This window comes from Neopsephotus bourkii, unplaced genomic scaffold, assembly GCF_033783945.1.
Source record: "Neopsephotus bourkii isolate Nb327-2 ecotype Australia unplaced genomic scaffold, CSIRO-AGI_Nbou_v1 NB_335, whole genome shotgun sequence".
Lineage (NCBI taxonomy): Eukaryota > Metazoa > Chordata > Aves > Psittaciformes > Psittacidae > Neopsephotus > Neopsephotus bourkii.
In genome coordinates, this window is record NW_026900841.1 from 1,880,881 (window position 1) to 1,908,561 (window position 27,681).

At 46.4% G+C, this 27,681-nt stretch overlaps 2 protein-coding genes across 2 annotated transcripts; one reads left to right on the forward strand and one right to left on the reverse strand.

Moving 5' to 3' along the window:
* Positions 1-518: 518 nt before the first annotated feature.
* MCM3AP (minichromosome maintenance complex component 3 associated protein) lies at positions 519-26,488 on the reverse strand. Its single transcript, XM_061348092.1, is given in 29 exon segments — positions 519-1,477; positions 1,959-2,109; positions 2,723-2,929; positions 3,850-3,979; positions 4,719-4,976; positions 5,119-5,509; positions 7,098-7,195; positions 7,545-7,803; positions 8,254-8,407; positions 8,818-8,952; positions 9,722-9,790; positions 10,090-10,287; positions 11,206-11,358; positions 11,849-11,962; positions 12,531-12,662; positions 13,667-13,767; positions 14,702-14,892; positions 16,064-16,308; positions 17,883-18,043; positions 18,581-18,743; positions 19,260-19,528; positions 19,747-19,944; positions 20,431-20,570; positions 21,461-21,657; positions 22,867-23,014; positions 24,512-24,590; positions 25,263-25,486; positions 25,574-26,429; positions 26,432-26,488. Coding segments are annotated over 29 exon segments (5,637 nt in total). The 3' UTR covers positions 519-1,318.
* Positions 26,487-27,677, forward strand: YBEY (ybeY metalloendoribonuclease). The gene is made up of 3 exons (XM_061348118.1): positions 26,487-26,825; positions 27,318-27,386; positions 27,540-27,677. The coding sequence occupies exons 1-3, from the start codon at positions 26,487-26,489 to the stop codon at positions 27,624-27,626; spliced, it is 495 nt and encodes a 164-aa protein (XP_061204102.1). The 3' UTR covers positions 27,627-27,677.
* Positions 27,678-27,681: the final 4 nt, after the last annotated feature.

Below are 27,681 nucleotides of genomic sequence, written 5' to 3' on the forward strand. Positions count from 1 at the left end.
ATTCACTAGGTACAAAACACATTTACATCAGACATGTGAACCACATCCCCAAATGCTGTCGGGGTTTTAGAGCTTTAATTCAGAACAGCAGCAGCACTGGGGTCAAAACACAGCCAAGAGCATCACGCTGGTTCCACTTCGCATGTCACCAAAGTTAACACAACTCAGACAACACAAGTATCATGTAGTATGAACAGTCTTAAAGCAAAATTTCAACTTCATATTGATCTACTGTTGCTATTCTAGGCTAAAGAGAAATAATACAAATGCTATTAAAAGAAAACCAACTATAACATTACTTTCTTGAAAGGCAGATGACAGATGTGGACTACTGAGCATGTCAAATGAAATTAGAAGCAAATCAGACAACTGGTCTCTGGCAGGGCAGAAAATCAGTGCTACTGCCAAAGCTGCAGTCATTTGTATTTCACCAGGCAGGGGTTTGTCTGAGAAACCTCTCATATTGAAATAATAAAACACATCACTCACACAGGAATACTGCCGACATGAAGTCTTCATATTGTTTACTGGGAATCAATATCAAATAAAACCAAAGGTGTTCAGCTTCCAAAGCCCCACATTTTTAATGGAGAATGCGGGTAATCTGCTCTTCCAAAACAAGCAAAGTCAGTTCATAGGTGTTAACTGAAGTGTCCCACTTTCCAGCATGACAACTCAACTGTACAATAAGCAACTCAGCTGGTTTTAATGCTTTAAGTATTCAATACAATCAAACTTGGGCCCAGCAGCACATAAAAGCCCTTCTGGATGTGCACAGAGCTTCACTAAGTACAAAATACAGCTGCAGTGTTGCACTGACTTGAGAATGACAGTATTGACATCTCTGGGTATCAAACCAGCGACTATCAAACCACAGCGCTGCTGCAAGGCAGCTTCTGCATGGAGCAAGCAAGCACTGAGCTGGGACAAGTACTCGGGGACTGTGTCTATGGAGGGCATTTGCCTCTGATGCTCCCCGAGGCTCCTGCTACCTTATAGGTGAAGTTTACCCACAGTGAGAGCTGGCAACAAGAGATCACCACTGAGTGTCAATTTAAGGCCTTCCAAGATAACCTTTGCCTCCTCTCCATGCCTGTGAAGCAGAAGAGGAGCTCCAGACCAGCCAAAGCTCAGCAGTGAGCCAGAGGGTGACATGAGCCACAGCATGCCAGCCAAGTGCAAGGCAGCCACATGAGAAGGACCCAAGCCCCACGTGTGCTGCGTTCTCCCAGAAGGACAAATGCAGGAGCTTGTCTGTTCAGTCACCCAGACCTGGATTTCTTTACTGAGTCTCTTGGTCTGCACATGTTCGCTCTTCTCAAGTATCCACCATGTCCAACAGAGCAGATAAGTGAAGCTCAGAGGCAACTTCACCCTCCTTGTTTGCTCTGAGGAGCTGCTGCAAGTGTTTCAGTCTGTCTGACAGCGTGGGGTTTAGCTCCTCCACCAAAGGCTTGTGACCCTCTGGATTCCCAGCCTGGGCAGAACGAAGAGAAATAAGACTAAGAAAGAAACATTACCCAGTACCAATAAAGAACTCAGCTCAGTGGCTGTTCCCCCATTGTTCAGAACAACCATGGAGGTCAGCACCTCTTACCCCTGAGGAGGAGAAGCAAAAATAACACATCCTATTCCTGTTCCCAGCCTTCCTTTAACTGGAGGAAGCTGACCCTTTCCCTAAGGTAAAATGCAGCACCACAAAGGACAATGTTATGATTGCCAGCAGCAAACACTAATACCTGTGAAGAATTCTTATTCCAGATCTGCAGAAAGCATTCCCCCCTGGAAAGAAGTGATTTCCAAGGTGCTCTTTTTTTAATTCTTTATTTCCCAAGTCTACCCAACACAGCAGGCCAACACAATTTCCACTACAGATTTTGTAACTACAGGAGTTTTGGCACCTGCACTCCTTAGAACTCTAATTAGAACAGCTAAATCTCAGCACCACGCTTTCTTACCTCTTGAGCAGATGCCGCAGGACTCTTCCTCAATGGACAGGTGACATTTGGGGTGGAGACCAGAGACTGGGGCAGGTAGAGAGGAAGACCTAAGAAATCACCAAGGGGCTTGATGTCCTCAGCTAGATATTGGTGCAACTGTTCCTCAAACCTGGACAGAAAGATGGAGAGCACCAGTCAAATTTCAGCCTGGTTTTGTTCTTGTAACCAGTGGGTTAACCAACAGTTCTGGGTTCAGAAGTATCTACAAGAAGGATCTGATGTTCACAGTCATTTCCAACAGTCAGACATACCCGACTGCTATAATACGCACCTATAAAAGGTTGTGACACAGAAAGGACCCACACATCCTGAAGACACCCAACTGATGGGGAAGGCAGAAAAGACAAGAAACCCTTGGGCCAACCTCAAAAGCTTTAGTTCTTCAGCTTTGTGATCTGCATTGCTACAGGCACCAAACTGACATCCAAAGGTGGAGTTTACAGGCATCTGTGATACTGCAGGACACAAACTGCTGTACACGCTGTACTGCTTTAGGTTTGGTGGCTTCACTGACCACAGTTTCCAGTTTCCTGGGCTATTCCTGTGGTGCAAGGAGAAGCTAGCAGGGAACTGCATGGCACTGACGTGCTTGATCAAATTAGGTGAAACTGGACACAGTCTAAGGCTGTTTCCTAGCACTGTTGGACTTCAGCTTCCTATTGCAACTTAGACTTGATTACAACCCTGGCTGGAGCTGAAATGATGCTGCTCTAGGAACTTACCTTCTGCTTTCCATCTTCTCCTGTTGCAACTGTGCCAACAAACGCTGTGGGAGAAGCTCCTGGGCTGAGGCAGTGCCTGTGAATTCATCTATACTGGGAACACTCTTTTCTTGCCCCGACAGCATGCTCCTGCCAGAATCATACTGATCCAGCACCATAGAGAAGCTGTATGGTTTCTTAAAAGAGATGGGAGACTTTACCCTTGACCTGAGGGGAAAAGACCACAAAACCAAACAAAAGCACAGAAATTGGTATCAGTGTGTTGATTTTTTCTTTTCCCCATTAGACTGAAGTTTGGAAATAGCAGGAAGTAAGAACTGATCATTTGGCAACATAATTCCCTTGTGCCAGGGTCCAACGTACCACCTCCTGTGTGGGGGATTTGAGAAGAACCTGACAGGGGGCTGAGATTCACCCCAAAGTATCTACCCAGTATCTCTGCTACACAGCAGAGCAGCAACTGAGCTTCCAACAGGAAAGAGAGCCTGGCTTCTCTCTGAACAAGGCTAAGGAAGTGAGCTAGACTCCTGAGATCTAAAATGCTTTAATGTCACACAGCTCTAAGGCAGCCTGCCCCCCCCCAACTAGCATTTTCTCTCAGCAGTGGGATTTTCCTCATGTCTTCCCACAAGCTGGAGACAAAACTTCCTTTTGAACTCAAAATGCTGCAAAATTTAACATGTAATTACCAAAGAGTAAATCTGCAAACCATCTACCATGTAATTGAGCTGTCAGGTCCAGGCTGTAAGGGCACATGCTCATGATTCATTCCTATGCTCTTCCCCAATATCATACTGTTTTTCCCTCCATACTTTGTGTGCTTAAACTACAAGGCTATAATTCCAAAGCCTCAGCAGTGTTTTCTTTGGCAGGATGTCTCCACTTTGAACACTTTAAACACTCCTCAAGTAATCCACTTCTTTGAGAGCTGAGTAACCCTGTAGAAATAAACTACTTACTCCCCTTGTTCAGCACACCCTTGGACATCATTTCAAGATGCACAAAGCACATCCTGGGGGGATGCCATAGGCTGGTTTTCAGCACTGCGAGGGCACTCTATGTTCATTGCAGAGGCCCCCATCAGCCTCCCTGGTTGATGGCACAAGGGAGAGCTGAATGCTCCTCACCTCGCGTGGCTCTGCCGGATCTCCTCCTGCGTGCGCAGCCTGGCTTGTTCCCATGAAAAAGGGAGAGTGAAGTTCTTTAAGTGCTCCTTGAAGAAGTACACGCGAATCTGACCATCTTCACTTACTGCTTCTGTCAATAAACCCAAAGCCAACATTGAATATTAGAACAGACTTCCCGCCATCAGAAGAGAAACTCAGTACTAAGCCAATTTGAAGAAACATTTGTGTGTTCACTTTCAAGCAGCTTTAAGTTGCAATCTGCATGTAAAAAGGAGTTTTCTTGAGCTGATTTATTGTTCCAACAGATACCAGATTCCTGGGACAGACTGTAAAATGCTGCTTTATCTTCACTAAAAAAATTCCAGTGCATCCAAGTGCCACGTTCACTTTAAGGTTAAGTAAGGGTAAGGTTCACTTCAAGGTTAAGTAGTGATTTCATTTAAAGAAGCTCCCTACAGTTAAGCCAAACAGGGCACCAAAATAAAGCCAACCCACACACTTGAAACTGAAAGCAAACAAACCCAAGACAACCTTCATTAACCCATGGAAGTGCTCATTAAGAGTGGTGCCTGCCAGCTCAGCTGACCTGAGCTTACCTGACTTCCAAAGGACCAGTTCTTGGCCTTAGCCTGAATATAAACCCTTTCCTACCGGGCTGAAAGACTCTGACCACAGAGAGGCAGAGTTCCTTAATCACAAGATCAAGTCAAATCCTAATCAACACTAAACACACATTCCAAAGAGAACACAGTGCAGTAAGCAGAGGAAGGTCACAGCTCTCTCCCTGCCCCACGTAAAGGCACCACTGTCAAGTTATTAAACACTCTTGTGCAGGAGTATCATCCATGTTGTAGAAGGACATCCAATACCTGGATTAATACGCAGTTTGGGTGGTTTCCAGTCTCTCAGTTTATGATCAATGCAGGCTAACAAGATATCATCCCAAGGGACCTCATCAACAGAAGGTCCATCTTCATCAGAGTTCCCAGATGTTCTGGTTTTCCACTTCCGGTAAGTTTTGCTCAGCAGATTCTCCACTTGAGACTGGATCAGTGGTTGGGTATGGGTAGAACTTGCAATCTGAGACACATACTGGAAAATCATGCGGCAAACAGGATGCCAAGGAGCTATGGAAAAAGCAAACCAAACCAACCAACCAAGTAAATGGCAAGAATCAGCGACTAAGCCAAACTACTCACCCTACAAGCTGGTAGTTCAACACAGCACAGGCACACCTGAGAGTAGGATACTGCAGCATGAAGTACATACCACCTAATGGAGGCAGATCTAGGTATGGGATCTGGAAGGACAGCACAGCCTTCTTCAGCCAGGCCAGGTGATCAGTGGTGTTCCACTGCAGGTGGGGCAACTGCTTGCTACCCCCAGGCTCTGAAAACTCAGTAACAGGCCAAGACAAGTCACAAAGGTGCTCCGAGGATGCCACATCGGAAAGGAACTGCAGCACGCTGTTGTACAGCTCTATGATGACCCCAGGCTCCTGAGATGGCAGGCCAGCTAACCGCCTCTCCCTCCAGTCATGGTAGAAGCGCTTGCCAAATTCACCATCAATCCCATCCTCAATGTACTCCTGAAGGGTCTGACTGCAGAGCTCAAGGGACTCAGGGCACTGGGAAACCAGCCAGCCCACAGCCGCAGAGATCTACAACACACAAAACATGGGTGGTTAGGAACTGCTCTGTAGTGATCAGGACACAAAGGATTCAATCCTGCTACCCTAAGCTTGACATAGAATCACAGAATAGTTTGGGTTGGAAGGGACCTTAAAGCTCATCCAGTTCCAACCCCCTGCCACAGGCAGGGACACCTTCCACTAGAGCAGGGTGCTCCAAGCCCCATCCAACATGTTGAACACTGCCCATGTAACACTATTCAAGATACTATGCAGCAAAATACAAACAAATAAATTCTCATTATCCCAGTATTTGCAACAGTAATTCTCCAACTTGGCGGTCACAAACTAAATTCATGTGCAGCAGGGTGTCCTGGCTTCAGCAGTAGCAGTCATTTTTCTCCTTCTTGGTAGCTGGTGCAGTGCTGTGTTTTGACTTTCGGGCTGGGAACAGAGCTGATAAAAATGATGTTTTGGTTTGGCCAAGGACTGTGTGAGCCTCATGCTCTGCCAGGGAGGAGGGGAAGCCGGGAGGAAGCAGAGACAGGACACCTGACCCAAACTGACCAAAGGGGTATTCCATACCACAGCACGTCATGCCCTGGATGTAACCGGGAGTTACCTGGAAGGGCTAGAGTGGACTGCAGGGTTGGAGGAGGTATAGGTCGGTGCTTGGTCGGACTGGGGGGGGGCGAGTTATCGATCGCCTGGTGCTGAGGTGTTGTATTCTCTTCCCTTGTCATTTCCTTTATCATTACTATTATTGGTGGTAGCAGCAGTGATTTGTGTTATACCTTAGTTACTAAACTGTTCTTATCTCAACCCATGGGAGTTGCATTCTTTTCGATTCTCCTCTCCGTCCCTCCGGGAGCAGGGGGAGGGCAAGAGGGCAGGGGGGGGAGGGGGGGAGTGAGTGAAAAAGCTGTCTGGCTGGCTTTAAACCACGACACAGGGTCAGGAACAGAAAGAGGCTGCTCATCCCAACTGCAGTGGAATTCCCTGTTGCAAGATGCTGGGGATGTCAAAAACTTATCTGGGAGGATTTGGACTATATCCAAAGAAGCTGTATCTAATCCTGGCAGTCCTTTAACTGCAGAGAGATGCAAGGTGTGAGGGTTTGTGGGGGGAATCACTCTAGGCTTGGCTTGTTCTCACTCTCTCTCTTAGGCACCTTCTTCAGATACCTTCAGTACAGGGCTGGGGCTGCTTTGGCTGCTCTTGGCCATTACCCTCTCCCGCCTTTCCAAACCATCCACAAAAAATTGGTTTAGACTTTAGTATCATTTTCCATCATGGGCTTTTGAGTCTTCTCCAGGCCACTACTGCCAAGCACACACCAAACTGAAGGACAAGGGGAGAAGCTAGTGTCTGGAGGCTGTCAGAGAGAGACACATACAATCCCTCACATATATGAGAGGACAGGGGCATCCCTTAGTCCCATCCGCCCAGATGGAAAAACACTGCTAAACTCACAGCAGCCAGAAGAGATACAAAGGGTCCTTCATATTTTAGGACTGAGAGCAATTTAAGCTACTGAAAACATAATCATTCCTTCTAAGGCATTAGCAATTGAGAGGCTAATGATAAACCATCTCTTTATGTGAGCTGGTGTTCTTACCCTTGTGGTGCCTTGTAAGTCATTGATAGAACCTGGGAGCTCAACAATGGTGTAGTCTGAAATAAGCTGGGCTGAAATCAAGTCCTGCAGCATCAAACCTTAAAAAGAAGAAACCCTGTCAAATATACAAAGAAGAACATACCTCCGACCACACGCTGCCTAAATTCACAGCATCACTTCTCTCCTCCCTCCTTGCCCACAAACACGCAGGATCAAATACTGTGTGCAGAGGAAAACTGGAAGCAAAAGGAAGACATCTCTTTCCATACTGATCAGTTCTTAAGGCCAGAATTTCCTGCAAAGCTTTTCCCCTTTACAAGATGATGTACTTAAGAGACTGAAATAGTTCTACTTGGGGCAGCCCTAAACATAGGAGAAAAATAACTGCTGTAGCTCAACCCAGGACACATTCATATTGCTTTTTTTTACACAGAAATAATTACATACCTTCTTCTACTTCTTTCTCTACGGCCTCATCTCCCTGACCAGGGACTAGAACAACCAGTGGAACTATTGGGTGGAAAGGTTTGGCCTGAAGCAACTGTTTCAACTGCAGCAAAGCTGAAAGCCAATAAACATCATCTTCTGAAATATCTTCACTCCTAACTCTAGGTGGCAGGAGAAGGATGAGACCACTGGTTCCAAGCAAGTCTTTTTGCATCTCAGCTGCATCAAGCTCAGAGTTAGAGAGTGCACCATAGGCCACCTATACAAGGAACAAAGAAGGTAACAAGGTAGCTAAACAAAGGTATTTTCATACCAAATCTGCAGTTTACTATCACTAGCATTCAGGTTTGACATTCATTACCAGGAGCTTTAGGAATCCTAAGACAATGAGCTGTGGGACAAACACAGGTGTGTCAAATAGATGCAGGTGAGCACAAAAGTGAACTTCAGCACCTGCTTTGGCATCAGGAATGGAGCTGATAGAGATTCTAACTATTGTAGTGTGTTTAGGCAGGTATTTACTCAGTTGATTGGAAACAAGGAAAAGAAAAATCCATCTTTTTTCAGAGTTTTTCAACAACCCCACCCCTCCAGCACCGTCTCCCTCCATCTGACAGGACACAGGATGAAAAGCTACGCAAAAGCTACTGGAAAAGATCACATCTTGCTTTTACGGTCTGTTAGGTATCAGGAAATTGTTCTCACTTACCTTAACACACACACTGACTTTAATACTTCTGCTCCCTTGCATGGCAGGCGTGCTAAATAATGTCAGTGTTTGAATTCTACCTTCTCTATGTGAAGCTCTTCTCTCCCAGCTTTTGTCTCCCACAAACTTGGTTTTCAACCAATCCACCAATACCCTGGCAAACAAGAAAGAGTTTAAGCACCAAACACCCCTCCAACACCACAATCTATCATGACCCCCAACCTTCATATTGCTTGGATTTTACTAAACAGCTATTAAATGTCCTGAAATTGCCTACACTGCTACTTGCCTACATTGCTACGTATCTCAGGGGGTTCTGTTTTCAGTATGAACAAAAGGGATTCAGTGAACAATGTCAGAAGATCTAGATCACTGCAATAAGTTAGAGCTATGTCCTTTTATAGCACTCTGGAGAAAAACAATACAAACCAAAACAACACCACTGGAAATTTCACATGGTACAGGGTAATAACAAGAACACATCAAGGACTGTATACTACTACTGTTCTCTGTGTGACTGTCTTGTTTGAGAAAGGGACCCAGCAACCTGCTTCTTTTACTCACCTGCTGGGATCATCCTCCACATATTCATCATCATTTGGCAAAACCAGTATCACCTTCCAAAAAACCTGCTCTTGTTGAAGTGGAGTATGTTCAGTGATTAATGAGACAAGATCCAGGGGAGTCCAAGCTAAATCACTTAAAAAGAGAGAAACTGGTGAAAAGACACCCCTTTAGTGCTCATTCACACCTGGGAATGTTTTTCATCATAGAATGGTTTGGGTTGGAAAGAACCTTAAGATCATTCAGTTCTAACCCTACGTAATGGGCAGGGACACCTTCCACTAGACCAAGTTCTTCCAAGCCCCATTCAACCTGGCCTTGAACACTGCCAGGGATGGGACATTTACCACTTCTTTGGGCAACCTGTTCCAGTGTATCCTTACAACTAACCTGAGTTCTTTACTGTATCTTGCAATACTGGAAGTAGCTACTGTCCAGTTCAAACCCTCCAAAATTAGAGCCAGCTCCTTAGACGTATTGCCCATCTATTTCACCACAGACCAGATGCCTTCAAGAATTGCAGCCGCTAAATCTGATACGCGAGTCTTAGTTCGGGGATTGTGGACCACATATGAAATGCTCCACTTCCACACTGCTTAAATATGCTTTCCCAATAAAAACAAGAGACCACCAGAATGCATGATGAGCTATGAGAAAGCAGCTCACCTGCTGCACTGCCAAGCTGGTAACAGCTCGTTTACTCCTCTCCTCTTATATTCCATCCTATCCGGGTACAAAAAAACCCATAGTATCTACCAGTCCCTTAAATTTATACCCATGGCAATAGGACGAGATAGTTTAATGCCAGTGGACACTCCAGTATGATTTGCCATTCCTTACTGACCTTCTGACAGTTCTGTTACAGTTTGCTTACATGGAAAACAAGGATCAAACACCAACATACCTTAACAACTGCTGGTAGAAGTGCTGAACTTTAATTTCATGCACTGTCTTGTTTCTCATCCAATTCAATCTGCAAACAAAAGATACCTGACAGTAATTTAAAGCAGGTACTTTAACCAATTTTAACTAACAGTTAAGACTTGAGAAGAACTGCAGACACTTTAGAAAGTGGTGGCTAATAGGAGAAGGATTTAGGAACGTTTTCAGTCTTTGTCAAGGCATTTGTGCCAAAAGTGTCTTCTGGTGGCTGTTAAAGAACTAAGTTTTGTAAAACTATTAACATTTGCAATGGAAGAAGAGGGCTTCTTTGGGACTTACCTTACAAAAACCAACCAGACTGCCAACTGCTGTCACTAGAAGTATCCTTACCTTGTGCACGAGACTCCCAGCTTTCCTCCATTCCCCAGGTTTACAATCCTCTTGCACAAGCTCTCCATAGCTACAGGCCACTCTGCACTGGGGGACAGTGCTTTCAGCTTGTTTTCTGGATCAGTGCAGCAGGGAGCAGCTGGAAATGCCCTCATTTGACGTTTCAGCTTCGTTCGAGCTGCCACTGCCTCCCTCCACCTTTGGAAGAGAATAGGTCACAATACTAAACTCTTCTGCAGACCAAATGGGCTCTATCATGGGAACAAGTCTTCTCTATGAGGGTGCTGAGGCGCTGGCACAGGGTGCCCAAAGAAGCTGTGGCTGCCCCATCCCTGGCAGTGTTCAAGGCCAGGTTGGACACAGGGGTTTGGAGCACCCTGCTCTAGTGGAAGGGGTCCCTGCTCGTTGCAGGAGTGGTCGAAGCTGGATGAGCTTTGAGGTCCTTCCAACCCACAACATTCTGCGATTCTGGGTTTCTCATCTTTGGTCTTTGGACTGGACTGGGCTCTCAAACACCCATGTCAGCCTGCCCATGGCACAGTGTGAGGTGGTGCATGTGGATGCTGCAGTGGATTCAGGCTGTATTTCTGCACACAGCAGCAAAGACAGAGCTCAAATGGAACACGCACAGGACAAGAGCTGCAAGCTGTACACGTGCAGCTACCAAAAGGGGTGGCCTTGTGCCCCATTCAAAAAACCCATCCAGACAAAAGGAGCACCGAAGGCTATTAACACGTGTCCTGAAGAGACACATGAACTCAATTTTAGGACAGAAAATTCTACAAGGGGAGGTGCTCCACAGAAAAGGGACTACTCTGCTCCTTCCTCTTTAATGGTGACAGATACCACCTGAAATGCACCTCAACCTGACTGTACTGGGGCAGTACAGAATTAATCTCTGCCTTGGAACACCACAACAACCCCATAACCCTTACCACATATAGAGAAAAAGAAGTGTCCAACAGAAGGACTATAAGGAGGAGTTATTACAAGTCTCTGAGTAAAATGAAGCTGAAATCTCCTACCAAGCTGACTCCAAGAGGGTGTGCTCCCCCCCTCACATGTAGTAACTTATGCTCCTGAGAAAAGCAGTTTTATTAGAGGGTAGTAACTCACCGTTGTAAGTACTTGCAGAAACACTGGAGCTCCTGAAGGGTTTCCTTAGCAATCTGGAAGATCTCATCTTCCAGAAAGAGCTCCATGATATGACCACAGACTTCTTCTGAACAGCGAGCAATACGAGCTTGCCGGTCTCTTTCTAAGGCACGTCTAGTTCAAAATGAAACAACCCAAGACCTTTAGTGAGGTGGAGACTGCAGCAAATGCCCATGCAATTAGCTGATGTGCACACAGGGAAGACCTTTACATTTAGCAAAGGAAAGAGATTTTCCATACTTGCATTCTACAGCTCTTCTGAATAAAACGTGTGATCAATTGGAAGTCATTCAAGTTTTACACTGATCATAAGTTTATACCGAAGGGTCTATAAGAGAGACCACAGCTGAGCCATAAGAGAGTCAGATGAAGAAAAAGCACACATGACAGCCTTGCCCTAAACAATCCTCTGTCCCTTTCACCCTGGAGGACCACTACTGCCTGACAGCATGACTGCAAACTGGCACTTGCTGTACAATCAACTCCACTTCCCTTCTCAAGTAGCTTACTGAAGATGACCTCAGAGAAATCCAAGCAGGAATCCTACCACTCCCTTAGGAAAGCATCCTACAGGAAAGTACAGCATACAGTATGTTGTACCTACTTTAACTCATCGGTTGAAGCTTCTTGAACACTCTCCTTTATTACTTCTTCCATTAACTCCATCTCCACCAACTGGCTCAAATGCTTTATTAACTTTTCTTTTTCCTGCTTTTTCCTGGAAGGACAGAGAAAACAATTACGCCAGTGGCAAGATTGAAGTTTTACGCTTGCAAACCTGCTCCCTAGTTACACAAGTGCTACACACAATATCAGACAGTTAATTCACATACAACTTGAGTTGCCACCAGCTGGTTTCTCTCTTTAAACAGCTTTGCATAAAGCCAGTTTTCCTTCAAAACTACACATAACAACAGGGTGATTTTATACTTACCACAGTAAGTTAAAGACAAGTAGCTCACTCGGAAGGAAAAGTTCCTGCATACAGCAGAGCTGGGATCCATCTCCCTCTCTGGAAGCTCTGCAGGTATTAAAGTTCCCAAAATCCCGAGCCACAGTTTTGATAGTGGCTCTGAGGTCCCCAGAATACGAGCTAGCACATCTGAAAATGTGGAAGGGGCAGCCTGCCTGCACAGTCCCAGTGTGAGACAAACTGAGTGCTGTTGGTGTGGCAGAAAAACACAGGGGCTGAGCCCCTGGGCAAAGCCTCAGGTTGGCACCAGCTGTTGTTAATGCTGCCTAAGGATGAATCGAGCCCACCACGTACAGCAAAAGCAGCCACTCACCTCTCTTCCTCTACTCTGCGCCTTTCCTCTTTGACACGCTCCCTTTCCGCATTAAGCACGCTTCCAGCCACTTGTCTGAGGATCTCCCCTGTTACTTCAGTCACGAGCTCCTCTACAGCAGCCTCCGAGGTGCTGTGCAGGAAGAGCAAGTCTCTTTACAAAGCCAGAAAGTTTTCATTCAAAGCCCTATATTCAGGGGATATCAGGAGAAGAGAAGCTGCATGGAGACCTCAGAGCAGCTTCCAGTATCTGAACGGGGCTACAAGGATGCAGAGAGGGACTCTTCATCAGGGACTGTAGTGATGGGGCAAGGTGTGATGGGTTCAAACTGAAACAGGGGAAGTTCAGGTTAGGTAAAAGGAAGAAGCTCTTCCCTGTGAGGGTGCTGAGGCGCTGGCACAGGGTGCCCAGAGAACTGGTAAATGCCCCATCCCTGGCAGTGTTCAAGGCCAAGGTTGGACAGGACCTTGGGCAACATGGTCTAGTGTGAGGCATCCCTGACAGTTTCAGGTCAGGGGCCACCCTGGAAACCAGAAAATCCACTTTCTTCCTCAAACCCAGTTTGATTGCTGACCATGACACCACATTGTACGGACTTTAGTCTGGGTCAGCTGTGCCCGCTGTGTCTCCTACCAGCCTCTACCACACCCCAGCCTACTCACAGGCCTGCATAGTGGGAAACAAGGAAGGCCTTGCCCCGCTGCTGTTCAGCAACAGTTCAAACACTGGGGCATTAATAACACTGTTTTGGTTACAATCTCACATCTACAACTACCAATGGCCTTGAAGAGAGTATCTTATATGAAGCAGAGAAGCAGACAGATCTGGACTTACTCCTTTTTCCCTCTTCAGGCCCCTTCCCTCCCACAAAACACATTTCTTGCAGCAGTGTTGTGAGCATCATGCAAGGCAAGGTGTAGAGGTTTGTAGTAAGCCTTCCACTAGCCTAGCTGGTGTGTTAACAGGGAGGTGGCAGGCATCTGAAGAAAGGTCTGCTCTTCCCTCAACTGTATCAGTATGGCTGTCTCCACTACAGACCTTGCCTTAAGTCTTATGATCTTCACATACGGTGCTGCTATGGCAAATTGCAGCTCTAATGAGTGACACCAGGAGTAGCAGCAATAAATGTTCCTTACCAGATGGCAGCAGTCACATAAGCCACTCCTGCTCTGCTGACTTCGCTGCACTCTCCATTGAGGACCTCCTGCAACAGCACGTCCACCACTTCTGCAATGTCCTACAACACAGCAGAGGAAGCAGCTGAAGCAAGCTCAGGATGGCCTGGGCACACATATGAATTGGGAATAAGGCTTTTCAGCCTTGTTTAATGGACTGGAATTGTCAGTATCATCTGTATTTCTACTCACAAAATAAAATAACTTCATCAGACATACAGCCTGGAAATTTAAGACTACCTAAAAGGCTAGTAACAGCCCAGAAACAGGAGCAGCTTTCTGTAATAAACATGGGCAAGTCAAGTTAGAAAACAGTAGCTAAAAGTGAATTTTGAGAGGGATTCCTCTTTTCTTACTTGAGAGTTTCTTATTCTAGCTGATTTAATTCCAAATGACCAGGTCTAACCTTCACTGAAATGCAGCCATGTTTAGGTAGAATAGGCAGCTGTAGCTTACAAAGCAATGAGAGACTCTGAGATGGGTTCAGCATTAGTATGTATCTAACCATGTGTGGAAGGTAGAAAAAGACGAATAGCACAGATACACAGGGTACATGTTCAAGATCTAACGTCAATAGTCACAGACCCACCAGGAGAAACTTTGTTGTGTCTCGTATTTGAAATATGTGTCATGAAGAAACAGCTCAGTATTGTTCACTAAAGCAAAGTTTACCTACTAAGTCAAAGGTAATCACTTTCTACTATCACTTTCTGATTCTCTCCTTAGAGGTTTCTCAAGTAGATGCTGATCATATGAGACTGTTTATCCTATGTCAGGGTTGCACATGAAATCATTCAAGACTTTATCTTTTCAGAATAGATCAAGGAAACAAGTTCTCAAGGCATCCAAAGAACTGAAGCAGGGAGCATCTCCTTTTGATTCTGCACATAACACATGCAGATTCTGGAGAACTAAAACAACCTAAGAACTCAGTTATCTTTAATTATTTTCACAGATCTTTCCCTCATACTTCATGATGAATTTTGATTTCCTTACTGTGTCCGTGTAGACAGGCTGAGGCTTTGAAGAGAGAGGCTCAGGTTGTCCAGGAGGTTGGGAGATGGTCTGTGGAGGAGGCAGCACTGGCACAAGCTGACGAGGTAACAGCGAGGGCAGAAGATGAGCTGGGGGCTGGACTCTTACTGCTGCAGCATCTAAATCCACACCTTTGCTTTCCATTCTTCCTTCTTGGGATGGGGGGAGGAGAAAAATTAAGGAAGCCACGTCAGTCACAGTAGAAACAAAAGTATTATCTTCAAAAGCTGGCTTCTCTGATAAACCTCATCATAAAACAAGCAGGTAACAGAGGCTTGCTGCCTTGGAGTTAAAAATACAGTTACATCATAGAAAATAATTTATATTTATGACTATTTTATATAAAACATTAACATTTTTAGTGCACATTAAATACATTCCTAATAAAACAACTGTTTTAAGTCAAATACACCTAGCACCTACACCGCCTCTTGATTATACAGAAGAGCTGTACTTTCAACCAAAAAACCCCTATGTTCAGCAAACCTGAAAACCAACATGATTTTATACACACACTGTGAGGTATCTGCAGTACAAAACCTGCAAACTGAAAAGGAAAGTTGGCTGTCTGAAGAAGACCAATACCTGGTTATTTCATTGTCGTGGTTTAAGCCTAGCCAGTAACTCAGAACCACACAGCCACTCCCTCAATCCCCCCTTTCTTCCCCCCCAGCTCCCACAGGGATGGGGAGGAGATCGAAAGAATGTAACTCCCACGGGTTGAGATAAGAGCAGTCCAGTAACTAAGGTATAACACAAATCACTGCTGCTACCACCAATAATAATAATAACGATAAGGGAAATAACAAGGGAAGAGAATACAACCACTCACCACCTGCCAACCCGAGCAGAGATCAAGCCCTTCCAGGTAACCCCCCCCCCCAGTTTATATCCTGGGCATGATGTGCTGTGGTATGTAATACCCCTTTGGTCAGTTTGGGTCAGGTGTCCTGCCTCTGCTTCCTCCTGGCTTCCCCTCCTCCCTGGCAGGGCATGAGGCTCACAAAGTCCTTGGTCAGAGTAAATATGACTTAGCAACAACTGAAAACATCGGTGTTATCAGTGCTGTTACCAGGCTGAAAGTCATTTCCCTTAGTGCATTTCCTGTATTAGGGAATGTGTTTTATTAATCAGGTTGCTTCTTAGCTTTTACAGATACTGAAGTACATTTAAATGAAAGCATGCTTCCATTACATCCAAATTTCCATGCAATTTCAACCCATGAGTAAAGAACAGTTCCTGCTTTGTAAAACAGGACTCCTCACAGAGCCAACACAGAAGTATGCTCCTGAGCAGTATCTAAAACTGCATGTCTGCTCTTACCTGCTGCTTCAACGCTGCATTTTTGGCTAGTACTAGCTTGATCCACAGAGGTGCTTCCACCAATGTACTTGTTCTGTCCGTTGAAGCTGGACACAGGCACGTGGTGAGGTACCGCAGGCAATGGGCCACCATTTACAACTTCCCCAACCAAGACAGTTAGCTTCTGGCTGACAAACATGGATTTCCGTGGTTTGGGTAATCCATCTGGCTCCAAGAAAGCTGAGCGATTCAGCTCCACGTAAGCCCTGGGGAAACATAAAAACCAGGAGTACATCCTCAAAGCTCCAGTAAACTATAGGTTTTCAGTTAGTGGGGGCAAAGTGAGCGAGGCACTGGGCACTCTGGCTTGCTCCTTATAGCCTAGATCTCAGTGTTTAGCTGGAACCAGAACAGGGAAGGCAGAGAGCACTGTTCTCACACCTATCCTCCCAGTGTACAAACTGTACTAATGCTCCTGGGCACCCTCGTGGACTGTTCTGTGTCTTTCTCCTTTTAATCTTTATTCACTGTGTATATTATAGTTTTACCTAGATTATACGGAATCCTAGTATAGTTTGGGCTGGAAAAGACCTTAAGATCATCTAGTTCCAATCCCCTATAATAGGAAGGGACACCTCACACTAGACCATGTTGCCCAAGGTCCTGTCTGTCCTGGGCTTGAACACTGACAGGAATGGAGCATTCACAACTTCCCTGGGCACCCTGTGCCAGCACCTCACTATCCTCAAAGTAAAGAACTTCTTCCTTATATCTAACCTGAACTTCCCCTGTTTCAGTCTGAACCCATCACACCTTGTCCTATTGCTACAGTCCCTAATGAAGAGTCCCTCTCTGCACCCTTGTAGCCCCCTTCAGATACTGGAAGCTGCTCTGAGGTCTCCGCGCAGCTTCTCTTCTCCAGGCTGAACAGCCCCAGTGTTCTCAGCCTGTCTTTGTATGGAAGTGCTCCAGTCCATGATCATTCTCAGGATAGATACATCCCACATCATAGATGCCAGGGCTATCTACAGAAGTAATTTTAAAAGCTACGATCATCTTCTAATTTTTGCACCTGTAGTCTAGTGAATTCATTCTTTCAAACCAGAATGTTAACAGGAAATAGAACACGAGCTGGCATGCTCACATGCTTCTGTCTTCTCCAGTCTTCTGAGACTGGCAGTCTGCAGGAGCACATTTTACACTGTAAGTATTTCTATGGCAGATATTCTTATCTGCAAACTGTTGGCTTCCAACATCCTCAGAAAAACTGAGTTTGCACTGTTCTCTTTTATCCTGCACTGCATACATCACAATAGCACCAGTTTCCTGAAAGGCAGAACTGTATCCTCATTTATTTCCTACAATTCAGCTGCAAGATAAGAAACTGAAACTATTTATTTTTTCTACAGGGTTATCCACAATCTAGGGAGAAAGACCGTGGAATCCAATGGAGACAGAGTTCCAGATTCAACCTTCCACAAGGCTGAAGGAATTCTGGTGCCTTGAAATCCCTTTTCACCTCATCAAACCAAGTAAAGACCAGTAAATGTACACGTGCAAAAAAGCTATCATGGGAAGTCATGCTAGTCACAGGGATACAAACCCCATTTCTTGATGGAAAGATGTAAAATTAAAGACATTTTCATAATTACAAACAGATTACTGAAATCTGCACCCATCACTGTCCTTGTGCTTTTGCTTACAGAGCCTAACCCTTATTCCTTGCCTCTTTTTTACTTTGCTTGGTCTCAAACAAGCAGGAATGGCCTATCTACATTAATGCTTCACCTAACACCGGTTTTACTCCACTGAGGCACAGAGCCCTTCTCCTTACACTTACCCATCAGATACACTCAGGCCATAGTAACTTATAAAATCAGTAGCTTCTTCACAGTCTTTGAACAGGAGCATGCGGACCAAGTGATCCAAGGGAAACACTGTACATCTTTGGGTGCTCACAGTATAGGCAATATTGAGAGATTTGAGAGCATCTTTACGGATCTGGGGGAAGATAAAAGAAAAAGCCTTGTAACTACTAAGTTAGAGAACCCCAAATTTACTATCAAGTGTGAAAATCATGTTTAAAAGAAATCAGTACTTTGTCAAATAGCCACACAAACAACTATGCAGATTTAATTTGCTTTCTAGTTTCTGCTCCTCTTTGATGATGCTCATTTTGAGCATACCCCTTTGTGACTCTTGTACAGAAGAAAAAGCTTGCCAAGGCATCTGAAACTGCAGGTTCACGCTTTCTCTGCAAAAGCCTTGCTTCTGTGCTTCCCAGTTATTTTCAGGGAAAATACTATGTATTTGTATACAGTTATGGAGAAAAAATGCCAAGAACAGAATTTTAGTATCTGCCTTTCTACCATGGCTGAACACTCTTGATATGTTTTTAAATGCTTCAGAAGAAGCAAGAATAAGATTATTTGTAAGGCTAAATATCTAGCAAGTTTTCTGCTAAGACTTCCTCCCAAAATTCCCAGACTGTTTTTTCTTATAAACACTTAAGAAAACATGTATCTGCCTTTTTCTCACCTGGTTGAAGTAACAGTGTAAGAGACAGGCATTCAGATAGGAAGCTGCTTGCACTAACTTGAAGAACCTCACAAAGTTGTTGCTGTTTAATGCAGCAAAAGCTTGAACAGCAAATCTAACTTCAGGAGAGTTTCTAACCTCTGGATGAAACTGCTGTACTTCTCTGTGGAGACAAAAGACAGAGAACCCTTTTGCTTCAATAGTAACAATCACAATTCAATAGCAACCTGAAACAAAAGGGAATTAAAATAAAGAGCTATAAGCGAGACAGGCAACTCCTGCCCAAACCAAATGGCTGTGAATTAAACTTGCAGTATCATTTCCTGATCATTAATCTTCTAATGATGCCTGCATCATCAGGATGTTATTATATAGGTACATCACTCCATTGGCTAGGGAGGAAGGCAGGCAAGAGGCTGACCAGAAGAGCAAAGTATGCCTCTGCCCATGAAATGGTTTTTCCCTTTTCCTTCGTTCTACTGCAGATAAAGCAGTGAAACTTCTTAAAAGGACTTATTGAAAACATCAAATAAAACATTATTACACTACACTTTCTATGCCAAAAAAAAACCTTCTGCAACTAAGATTATTTGCTTCCATTACAATTTCTCAGGACTTAATCCTAATCGCAACTCTTCCCCAAAGCAAAGAGAAAACAAGTGATATCTGTTGCTCCCACCTGAGAATATCCCCTTTGTTGAGATTCAGCAAGACATTATATCCTCTGAACTCTGCTTCACTCTTGCAGTAAACCCCCTTGTTAGCCAGGTCCTGATACATCTCCTTCAAGCTCTGCAGGCATTTAGTCATGTTCTCATTGTTGATTTTGGCATCAAAGGAGGACATGGGCTCTTCACACAAGTGGTGAGCACAATGGATGTGAAAGCGAGTGCACTTCTCAATCAGAGACACCATCAGCGGGTTGCAGAGATGTTGCTGGGTGATATCCTGGCCAGAATGATACAAAACACACTGCATGTGTCTTTAAACTACAGCTGAAGAGCATAGTCAACTGGGAGTACCTTTGGAAAACACATTTCAACCATTCTCCGAGTCACTTTGTAATTCAAAACATTTAAATTACCACTGCTTTTTGCTACACTTTTTACAGCGTTACATGATCTTTTGTTTTTTCTTAGCAAACACCTCCATCCACCAGCATTTACCTTTCTTATTCCACGAGTTCTGTTCCAGACAAAGTCATACCATTCTCGGTAGTTTCCTTCTCCTTGATCCATGATGTTTGTCACTAAATAGTCCATGGTCATGCTCAACACCTCAGAGGGTCTCAGCTCATGGGGCAAAGGTTCCTCCTGATCTGCTGAAGACCTGCTATATTCCTTGATTGCTGCTGCATGATCTACCTGCAGCATATGGAGAAAAGAATCAAAGCCCAAGGAGTATGTTCAACTTCTCAGGAGTATAGAGGATTTCATCCCATCCACACCTTTACTTTACTAAGGAGCAGATTATTAAAGGGGGTTTTCCACTATTTACACTAGCAGTTCATGTCCATTCTGCTACAACAGCAAATACATTTTCTTTTACGACAGGATCCTAAGTGTTGACTCAGTCTCATAATCTTCAAGACAACATAAACTGCTGCCCTACAGTTTTAGAACTATAGCTCTAAAAGCCCACCTGTAGCTAAACAAAAGCCAATGACAGTGAAAAAACAATTTTCTAGCCTCCTTCTTTTAAAACTGGGAACTGAGAGAAGTTATTAAAATGACGTCCAGAATTTTTCCACCAGAATTAACCCTGTAATCGAGCTAAACACCACTGACAGCTTTATGTAAGCAGCAAGATGACCTGGGAACAACAAACACCCGCACGCAGAGGGCTCATACCTTGTCGGATCCTAGAAGTAACTCGAAGATGCTGAGCTGGTTTCTTGTCTCCCTCATGTAGCGCTCCTTTTCAGGACACATGTCTGGGCAAGTACCAATAACAGTTTTTGCTTTGCCAAGATCAGTCCTTTTGATTCGGGCTAAAAAAAGAGAAAAATAAAATTGAATGAACACTAAGGAAACACAAACAAACATTAGCTTGTTTTCATAATGAGCTTTTATCCTGACATGTCAACACAGGCCTAAGCATGCCAGATGCCCCACAGCTGGGATATGTATGCTGGTCAAGAAATACATTGCTGGAGAAACAGTTACAGAAAGAGCTGGTGGGAAAAGGTCTCTAGAGATTCCCAGCCTACTTCTATTTAGGACAGGGCTATGGCCCACAACTTGGAGTGGGTCAGAAACACACAAGGATGGGGTTCTCCCAAGCTGGGCCTATCCCAGGGCTGCAGCACTCTTTTGGGTAAGTTTCTCCTACAGTCCCACCTGTATATTGAGATTGAGAAGACTGAAACCTCTAAAAGATACCCAATGTTTTGTGTCCTAACTAAGCACTGTCAATTTCGTAATCCCACATGAAGCCGGTGAGAAACCTGTTTGTGGATATTAAAAATAAGACATTAAGAGTAGGGTCAGCTTTGAAATGTCAAGAGGAGGATGGAAGGGCTCTGTTAAACAAAGTGCCATCTCTTGAAATAATCAGTAGTTTGAATTTAGAGAAACACAGTCTTGGATAACTTTCTTCAGAGAGCCTGCAGGGGTGCAGATCTCCCCCCACAGCCTCCTTCACAGATGAGCAGTCTGCTATTCACTTTCCACAAGAAATAAGCATGCGCAATAAGTAAAACAAAAAGGTTTTTGCATGTTTTGCAAGAAATTAATGTATATATGTACAACAGAAGGCTATTTTAGACTGCTTCATGTTACTCTCTTTAAAGCCATTTCCACAGTACCACAACAGACACCAAACACTTCATTTCTTTAGAACACAGAAGCAGATGTTACACTCATTAACTTGTGTGACTACCTTGTCGCATGATTTTGTCCCTTTGGTCCAAAAGACGGTATCTCTCTTCAGATGTCTCAGCCACTAATCCTACCAGGTTACTAAGAGATGACAGAGAAGCTCCCAAGGCCTCTGAGCTCTGCCCTTCAGAAGCAGAATCAAACATTTCTGCTTCAAACTGCAGTGCCTTTCGAAGACCAGACTTCTTTGCTGGAGAACTAAAACCAGAAAATATATCATCAGTAATCTATTAATGCATGCCCCAGCCTTAATCAGTTCACTTTTTCTTTAGGAAATCAACATCTCTGTTCAGAAGAATATTTTATTCACAAGATGATATATCAAGTAAGCAAGTATGTATTGATATACCAAGGTTGTTACAAGCTAACACTAGCACAAGGACTTAATCCTCTTAAATCCTCAGCATTGCCTTGACAACACTGCCAAGCATTCCGGACTGTGGTGAAAGCATCAAACTTTGTACAACAAACTTTGGTATTACGGAAGATCTCTTAAGAGTGGACAAAACCAGATAGCTGCTGCAGCATTTTTTTGCACCACTATGGCACATCAGTTTGCATTTTAAACCAGGAGCTAGCCTGCTGCTTGGTGTGAACAAAGAGAATCACAGAATCAACCAGGTTGGCAAAGACCTTCATATCATCAAGTTCAACCGTTACCCCAGGACTGCCAAGTCCACCATTAACCATGTCACCAAGTGTTTTCTACAGAAACAGAGATTATGAAAAGATTTTACAGGGCCCAGATACAAACATACTTTGTAAATCAAGGATCATTTGTTCCTTCACAAGATATTACTAATTTTATAGTTACATGATTACCTGTACCAAATAGGTATAGACTGGTATATACACCAAACTGGACACACCATTAAGGTGCCACAGAAAGATGACAACCCTGCCCTTTCAGCAACTGACACAAACCAGGAAGATTCCTCTACAAAGACCATCCACTTGAAGTGAGACAAGAAAACTATCCAAACTCACCATCACCTCTGAAAAGGGAATTCTCTTTCCACAGAACTATAATTGCCTAAAAATGGAACTATTCTTTTCAGAGGTTTATTTAATCCTGACCACAGGAGCGTGTCTCTATTGCTCAGTCCTAGTTTGGCCCTGGCCCGCTTCATTCAATTTCCCTATGCCTCACTATTGCAGGTGTTGTTCCCCATGCTGTGATGAACAAAATACTCAGAACAAATATGCAGACTGAAGTAAATGACCTTAAAATGCAGAAGTATCCTTCTGACCAAGTCTAAGATTTGTGACCTTGTAATTCAGACAAACCAGAAAAGACAAGGGAAGCACACTCCCTAATAAGAACATGACTATTTGGCATATACAGATCATTGTTTTCCCCTGTTCACCCCATTTCCTGCCAGGTGGCTCCCAGAGGAGCAGACATACCTTCTACCAGGTATCACACCGCTGCCAGAAGATCTTATTAAAGGTTTTCGAAGAGGAGAATGCTGATAGGTTTGCTCTTCACTGCTTTGCCTTCCTTCATCTTCACCTGCTTTCTTCTCCTTGGATGAAAACTCTCTTTTTGCTGGACCTGAAGTGACATATAAACATGAAGCCAGTTACTTGCCACTTTAAACAACTTTTTCCCCCATGGTAGTGCTGTTGAACAGTTTGCTTCAAAAAAACAAAATATCAAAACAAAACTATTAGAAAATAAAACTAAGAGTCAGTTTTGGACATGTATGCAAAACTTCCAGGACAACTTGAAGCAGTATTGACTAAGTATACCAGTTGCTAGTCAGCTTCACTGTTCTATAAGAAGCATTTTTCTGTAAAACACCACTTAGCAATACCAATAATTGGTCAGCAGATGAAGTCTGACCATTGTTCGAATTCAAGTCCTTTCAGGTCTGGTATACAATCCACAAGCCATAACTCTGTATGGGATATGAAATCCATTTCACTTACAATAAATCACAACTCCCAGTGCTCCGGCTGAAGCATTTATTTCACATACCCAAGCTTAGGCTGAGGCTGGCGTGACTTCTCAAGAGTTATATCTACAAAGGCAAACAGGCACCCCTACAGCTGCTGCTTCAAGATGCTCATTCTCAGGAAGACAACTCCGCAGCTATTCATTGTTCGAAGGCAAGTCTGTGGCTGGTCAAAGCTGTGGTGAACCATTCATCTACTGACAGATGAAGCCTAACCCCAGGCTAGGATCTCCAAACCACACATGTAGCCCTTACAAAACTAAGACTTGACAACTCCAGCATTCACCTAGGGCATGAATAGCCAACTTGACATTTCCTCTTGCTCTTACTCCAATTCAGGTTTTCCACTGCTGAACTCAGTTCTCTGCAGACTGTTCTCTTTTTGGTTCAAGTAGTGTGCAATTGTTGATACACCAAACATCAAGCTCAACACCACAGACACTCACTCAAGAGGTCTCTTTACTTCAGTTCTCAGGAAGCCCACATGCCAGACCAGGCTCTGAAGTGGCCAGCAAGGCATTTGAAACTGGGTTTCCTTACATGCACAAAGATCGTCCTACTTCTAGATAAGAGCACAAAATTAACATCACTCATGTGTTAACAGCCTTAACAGGTTAATAGCCCTAATATTAACACTTAAGAGCCTAATGGTGGCCAACAAGAAATCTGGAGAAGGGCTTCTGACAAAAACCCATAAGGACAGGACGAGGGGGAATGACTTTAAGTTCAAAGAGGGTACATTCTAATTAAACATTAGGATGAAGTTCTTCCCTGTGAGGGTGCTGAGGCACTGGCACAGGGTGCCCAGAGAAGCTGTGACTGCCCCATCTCTGGCAGTGTTCAAGGCCAGGTTGGACACAGGGGCTTGGAGCAACCTGCTCCAGTGGAAGGTGTCCCTGACTGTGGCAGGGGCTGGAGCTGGATGAGCTTTAAGGTCCCTTCCAACAAAAACCAGTCTGGGATCTATTATTATACTTCAGGAGCTTTAGCATTCCTATATAGAGATCATTTTAGCACATGAGGAAACAAGAACGGAGCAGAAGGCACACGATTCATGTATCACCCAATAATCCTATCTGGAAACACAGACTTACTTGTTTTCTTCTTTTGCCAAAACGTTATTATATCTTTGTGCAACTCTTTTGCTTTTTTTCTGGCAAGAGCTGCAGAGGCCTGAAAGAAAACAAAAGCAGAGCATGAAAACTTGAAAACCCATGAGCATCACCCCAAAATAGGCAGTGTAGGTTTTTGCCAGAGAAACATTTATCAGTTTCTGTAACGTTCTGGTTACTGCATTTTAGCCTCTCATTTAAGACCTGGATGCAATTAGCAGGACTGACTTCCACAAAAATTCCACAAAACTTCTGAGAGCTCCAGTAACCTCAGAGCCCAAAGATGTGTTTTTAAGCAGAAAACAGGAACAGACCGTGGAGTTTCTGAACCAGCTCCTCAACACATCTCAGCATTGAGGTAACAGCAGTGCTTCCAGGAAAAAGGTCACTCTACAGAGATTATCCAAGTTCACTTCACCTTTGGTGCTGCTGAGACCCAGCAAGAGCACAGCACCATGTGCAAATCAGGTTTGCTCAAAAAGGGACAACAAACACGAGACCCATTTGGTATTTCAGCTTGATGCTAGCAGGACAGCTAAAACCAGGCAGAACTCTGGTAGTTACCATGCCTTAGGTGCAGTTCAGGGTGCTTCCACCCATCTGTAACACAGTGCTCACAATACAAAGCTTTCTGCCAAGTGCAAACCACACCGCAGTGATGCAGTTCTCACTGCACCCATCCCAAGCACTCAACCTTGAACCTGTTCTTGTGCCAACTGCTTCCAATACTCACGTGATCAAAGAAGTGGATAATGGCCATTTTCTTATTGCGCCTGGTCATGACCCGCCGGACTTTCGCGAACTGGCCGAAGTGCTTCTCCAGCACCGTCCTGTCGTTCAGGTAATCGGGGACATTCTTGCACTGGATGGCGGTCAGGTCGCTGGGCGACAGCCCCCCCAGACCCTCCATGCTCTCGCTGCCCCGAGCCCGGCGGGCAGGGGTCACGGCGGCAGAATCTATTGAGAAGGGAGGCAGCGACCTCAGAGCGCGCGGTGACGCTGGGGAACACGGGGTGACAGGGACCTCCCCCCGTCCCATCCTACCTTCCCGAGGGGGGTCCCGGGCCTCGACCGGCGGCGTCTCTTCTGTGGGTCCCCGCTCGGCCTCGGCGGCTTCCCCGCGGTCGCGCTGGCCGCGGCCCTGGCTACGCAGCATCTCCTTCAGCATGCGGCCGAAGAGCGCTCCGCCGCGGGGCCGGCTCAGCACCACCGCCCGCTTCTCCGGCGGTGCCGCCGCCGCCCGTCCGCTCGCCGCCGCTGCCCGCCGGGGAGAGCGCTCCCGCTCCTCCTTCCGCTTCAGGCCCTTGGATACCGGCTCGCCTGGCTCCTCAAACAGCGGCCGCGGGCCTTTCTCCTCCTGGCGGCCCAGCGCGGCGGCGGGACGCGAGAAGGAGAAGGATCCCCCCGCCGTCACCTCCGGGCTCGCCTCGGGCGCGAAGCCGAAGGGCGGCGAGAAAGTGAAGGCAGCAGCAGGGCCCTTCTCCGCCTCGCTGCCAGTCAGCGGCTTGAAGGCGGCGGCGCTCTCGGGCGCCTTGAAGCGGAACTCTGGCGCCGCGAAGGCCCCGCCGCCACCCGGCGGCTCGCTCGGCCCCGGGAAGCTGCCCAGGTTGGTGGGCGGCTTGAAGCTGAACCCCGCGTTCCCCGCCGGGGCACTGCCGCTGCCCGCCGCCGTGAAGGCCGGCGCCTGGCCTAGCCCGATGGGCGGCCCGAAGGCAGAGGGCCCTGTGGTGAAGGGGAGGCCCGAGGCCGCACCGGCCTGCCCGAAAACGGCGGCCTGCCCGAAGCGCAGGGGCGGCGGAAAGGCGGGCGGCCCGCGGAAAGGGCCCCCGGCATTCATGGCGGCGAGCGGGCAGCCGGTTCTCCTCAGCGGGCGGGGTACCGCCGGCGGGGCGGGACGGAACGGGGCGGGAAGGAAGGAAGGGGCGGGTAGGGTCGTGCTGCCACCGCGGTGGCCATCATGAGCGTGGCGCTGCGGAACGCCCAGCGGGCCGTGCCGGTGCGCCGTGCCCCGCTCCGCCGCGCAGTGTGCGCCCTGCGGGCCGCGCTGGGCGCCTCCCGCTTCGATGTGGGGTTGGTGTGCGCCGGCAACCGGCTGATGAAGCGTCTGAACGGCGCGTACCGGCATTGTCCGGAGCCCACCGACGTCCTCTCCTTCCCCTTCCACCGGGTGGCGCCGGGGGAGCTGCCGCGGCCGCGCTGCCGCGACGAGTACAACTTGGGGGATATCTTCCTGGGGGTAGAGTACATCCATCAGCAGTGCCGCGACACCGGGGAGGACTTCGACAGTGTCCTGGCGGTGAGTACCTCCGCGGGCAGCGGGGCCGCCGGGCCTCCCGCTGCGGACAAGGGCAGCGTGCGGTGTCCCATAGGGATAGGGTAGCGGCTGCCGCTTTGCTAGCCCGGCCCGGCTGAATAAGGAGGTTTGCCCTTGGAAGGCTGACGCTGTGTTTTAAAGCTTACTTAACTGCGGGAGGACACTGCCTGGGCTTTGTCCTTCTGCAGGGCAGAGTACCGGCTTTTCCCTGCTGCAAGTAATGGCAAAATGGGAAATGATGGGGTACGGGGCTAATCCTGGTTATTTCTCCTACCACGGCGCTGTGCGGTGTGCGCAAGGGAGCTGACAGCGTTGGGGTGAAGTTTCATAATATCACAGAATGGTTTGGGATGAAGGGACCTTAAAGCTCATGCAGTTCCAACCCCCTGCCACGGGCAGGGACACCTTCCACTAGAGCAGGGTGCTCCAAGCCCCTTTCCAACACATCCTTTATTCTCATGTCTCTTTGCACAGGTGACGGCAGCCCACGGACTGTGCCATTTGCTTGGCTACCAGCACAACACAGAAGCCGAGTGGCAACAGGTATGGTGATGCCCGGCACACGGCACCGGTGTGCGGTGTCCGGCTGTGTCTCGTCGTGGAAACCATCCTCCTTTGTGACCGGGAAGCCGCGAGCCCCCGCTCGCCTTGGACGCCGTTAACTCAGAGGCGCTGACCGTGTCTCCTCTCCCGCAGATGTACCAGAAGGAGGCGGAGATCCTGCAAGAGCTGAACCGCCTCACCGGCGCCAGCCTCCGGCCCCTGACCGCGGGCCTCTTCTGAGGGGGCCGCCCCGAGGGGCCGGGCCGCGACCAGGGCCGCCCCGGACGTGGCGTGG

Coding starts and splice junctions, on each gene's coding strand:
- YBEY (XM_061348118.1), top strand. CDS start 26,487: ATGAGCGTGGCGCTGCGGAACGCCCAGCGGGCCGTGCCGGTGCGCCGT. Junction 26,826..27,317: donor ACTTCGACAGTGTCCTGGCG/GTGAGTACCTCC, acceptor CTCTTTGCACAG/GTGACGGCAGCCCACGGACT. Junction 27,387..27,539: donor CAGAAGCCGAGTGGCAACAG/GTATGGTGATGC, acceptor CCTCTCCCGCAG/ATGTACCAGAAGGAGGCGGA.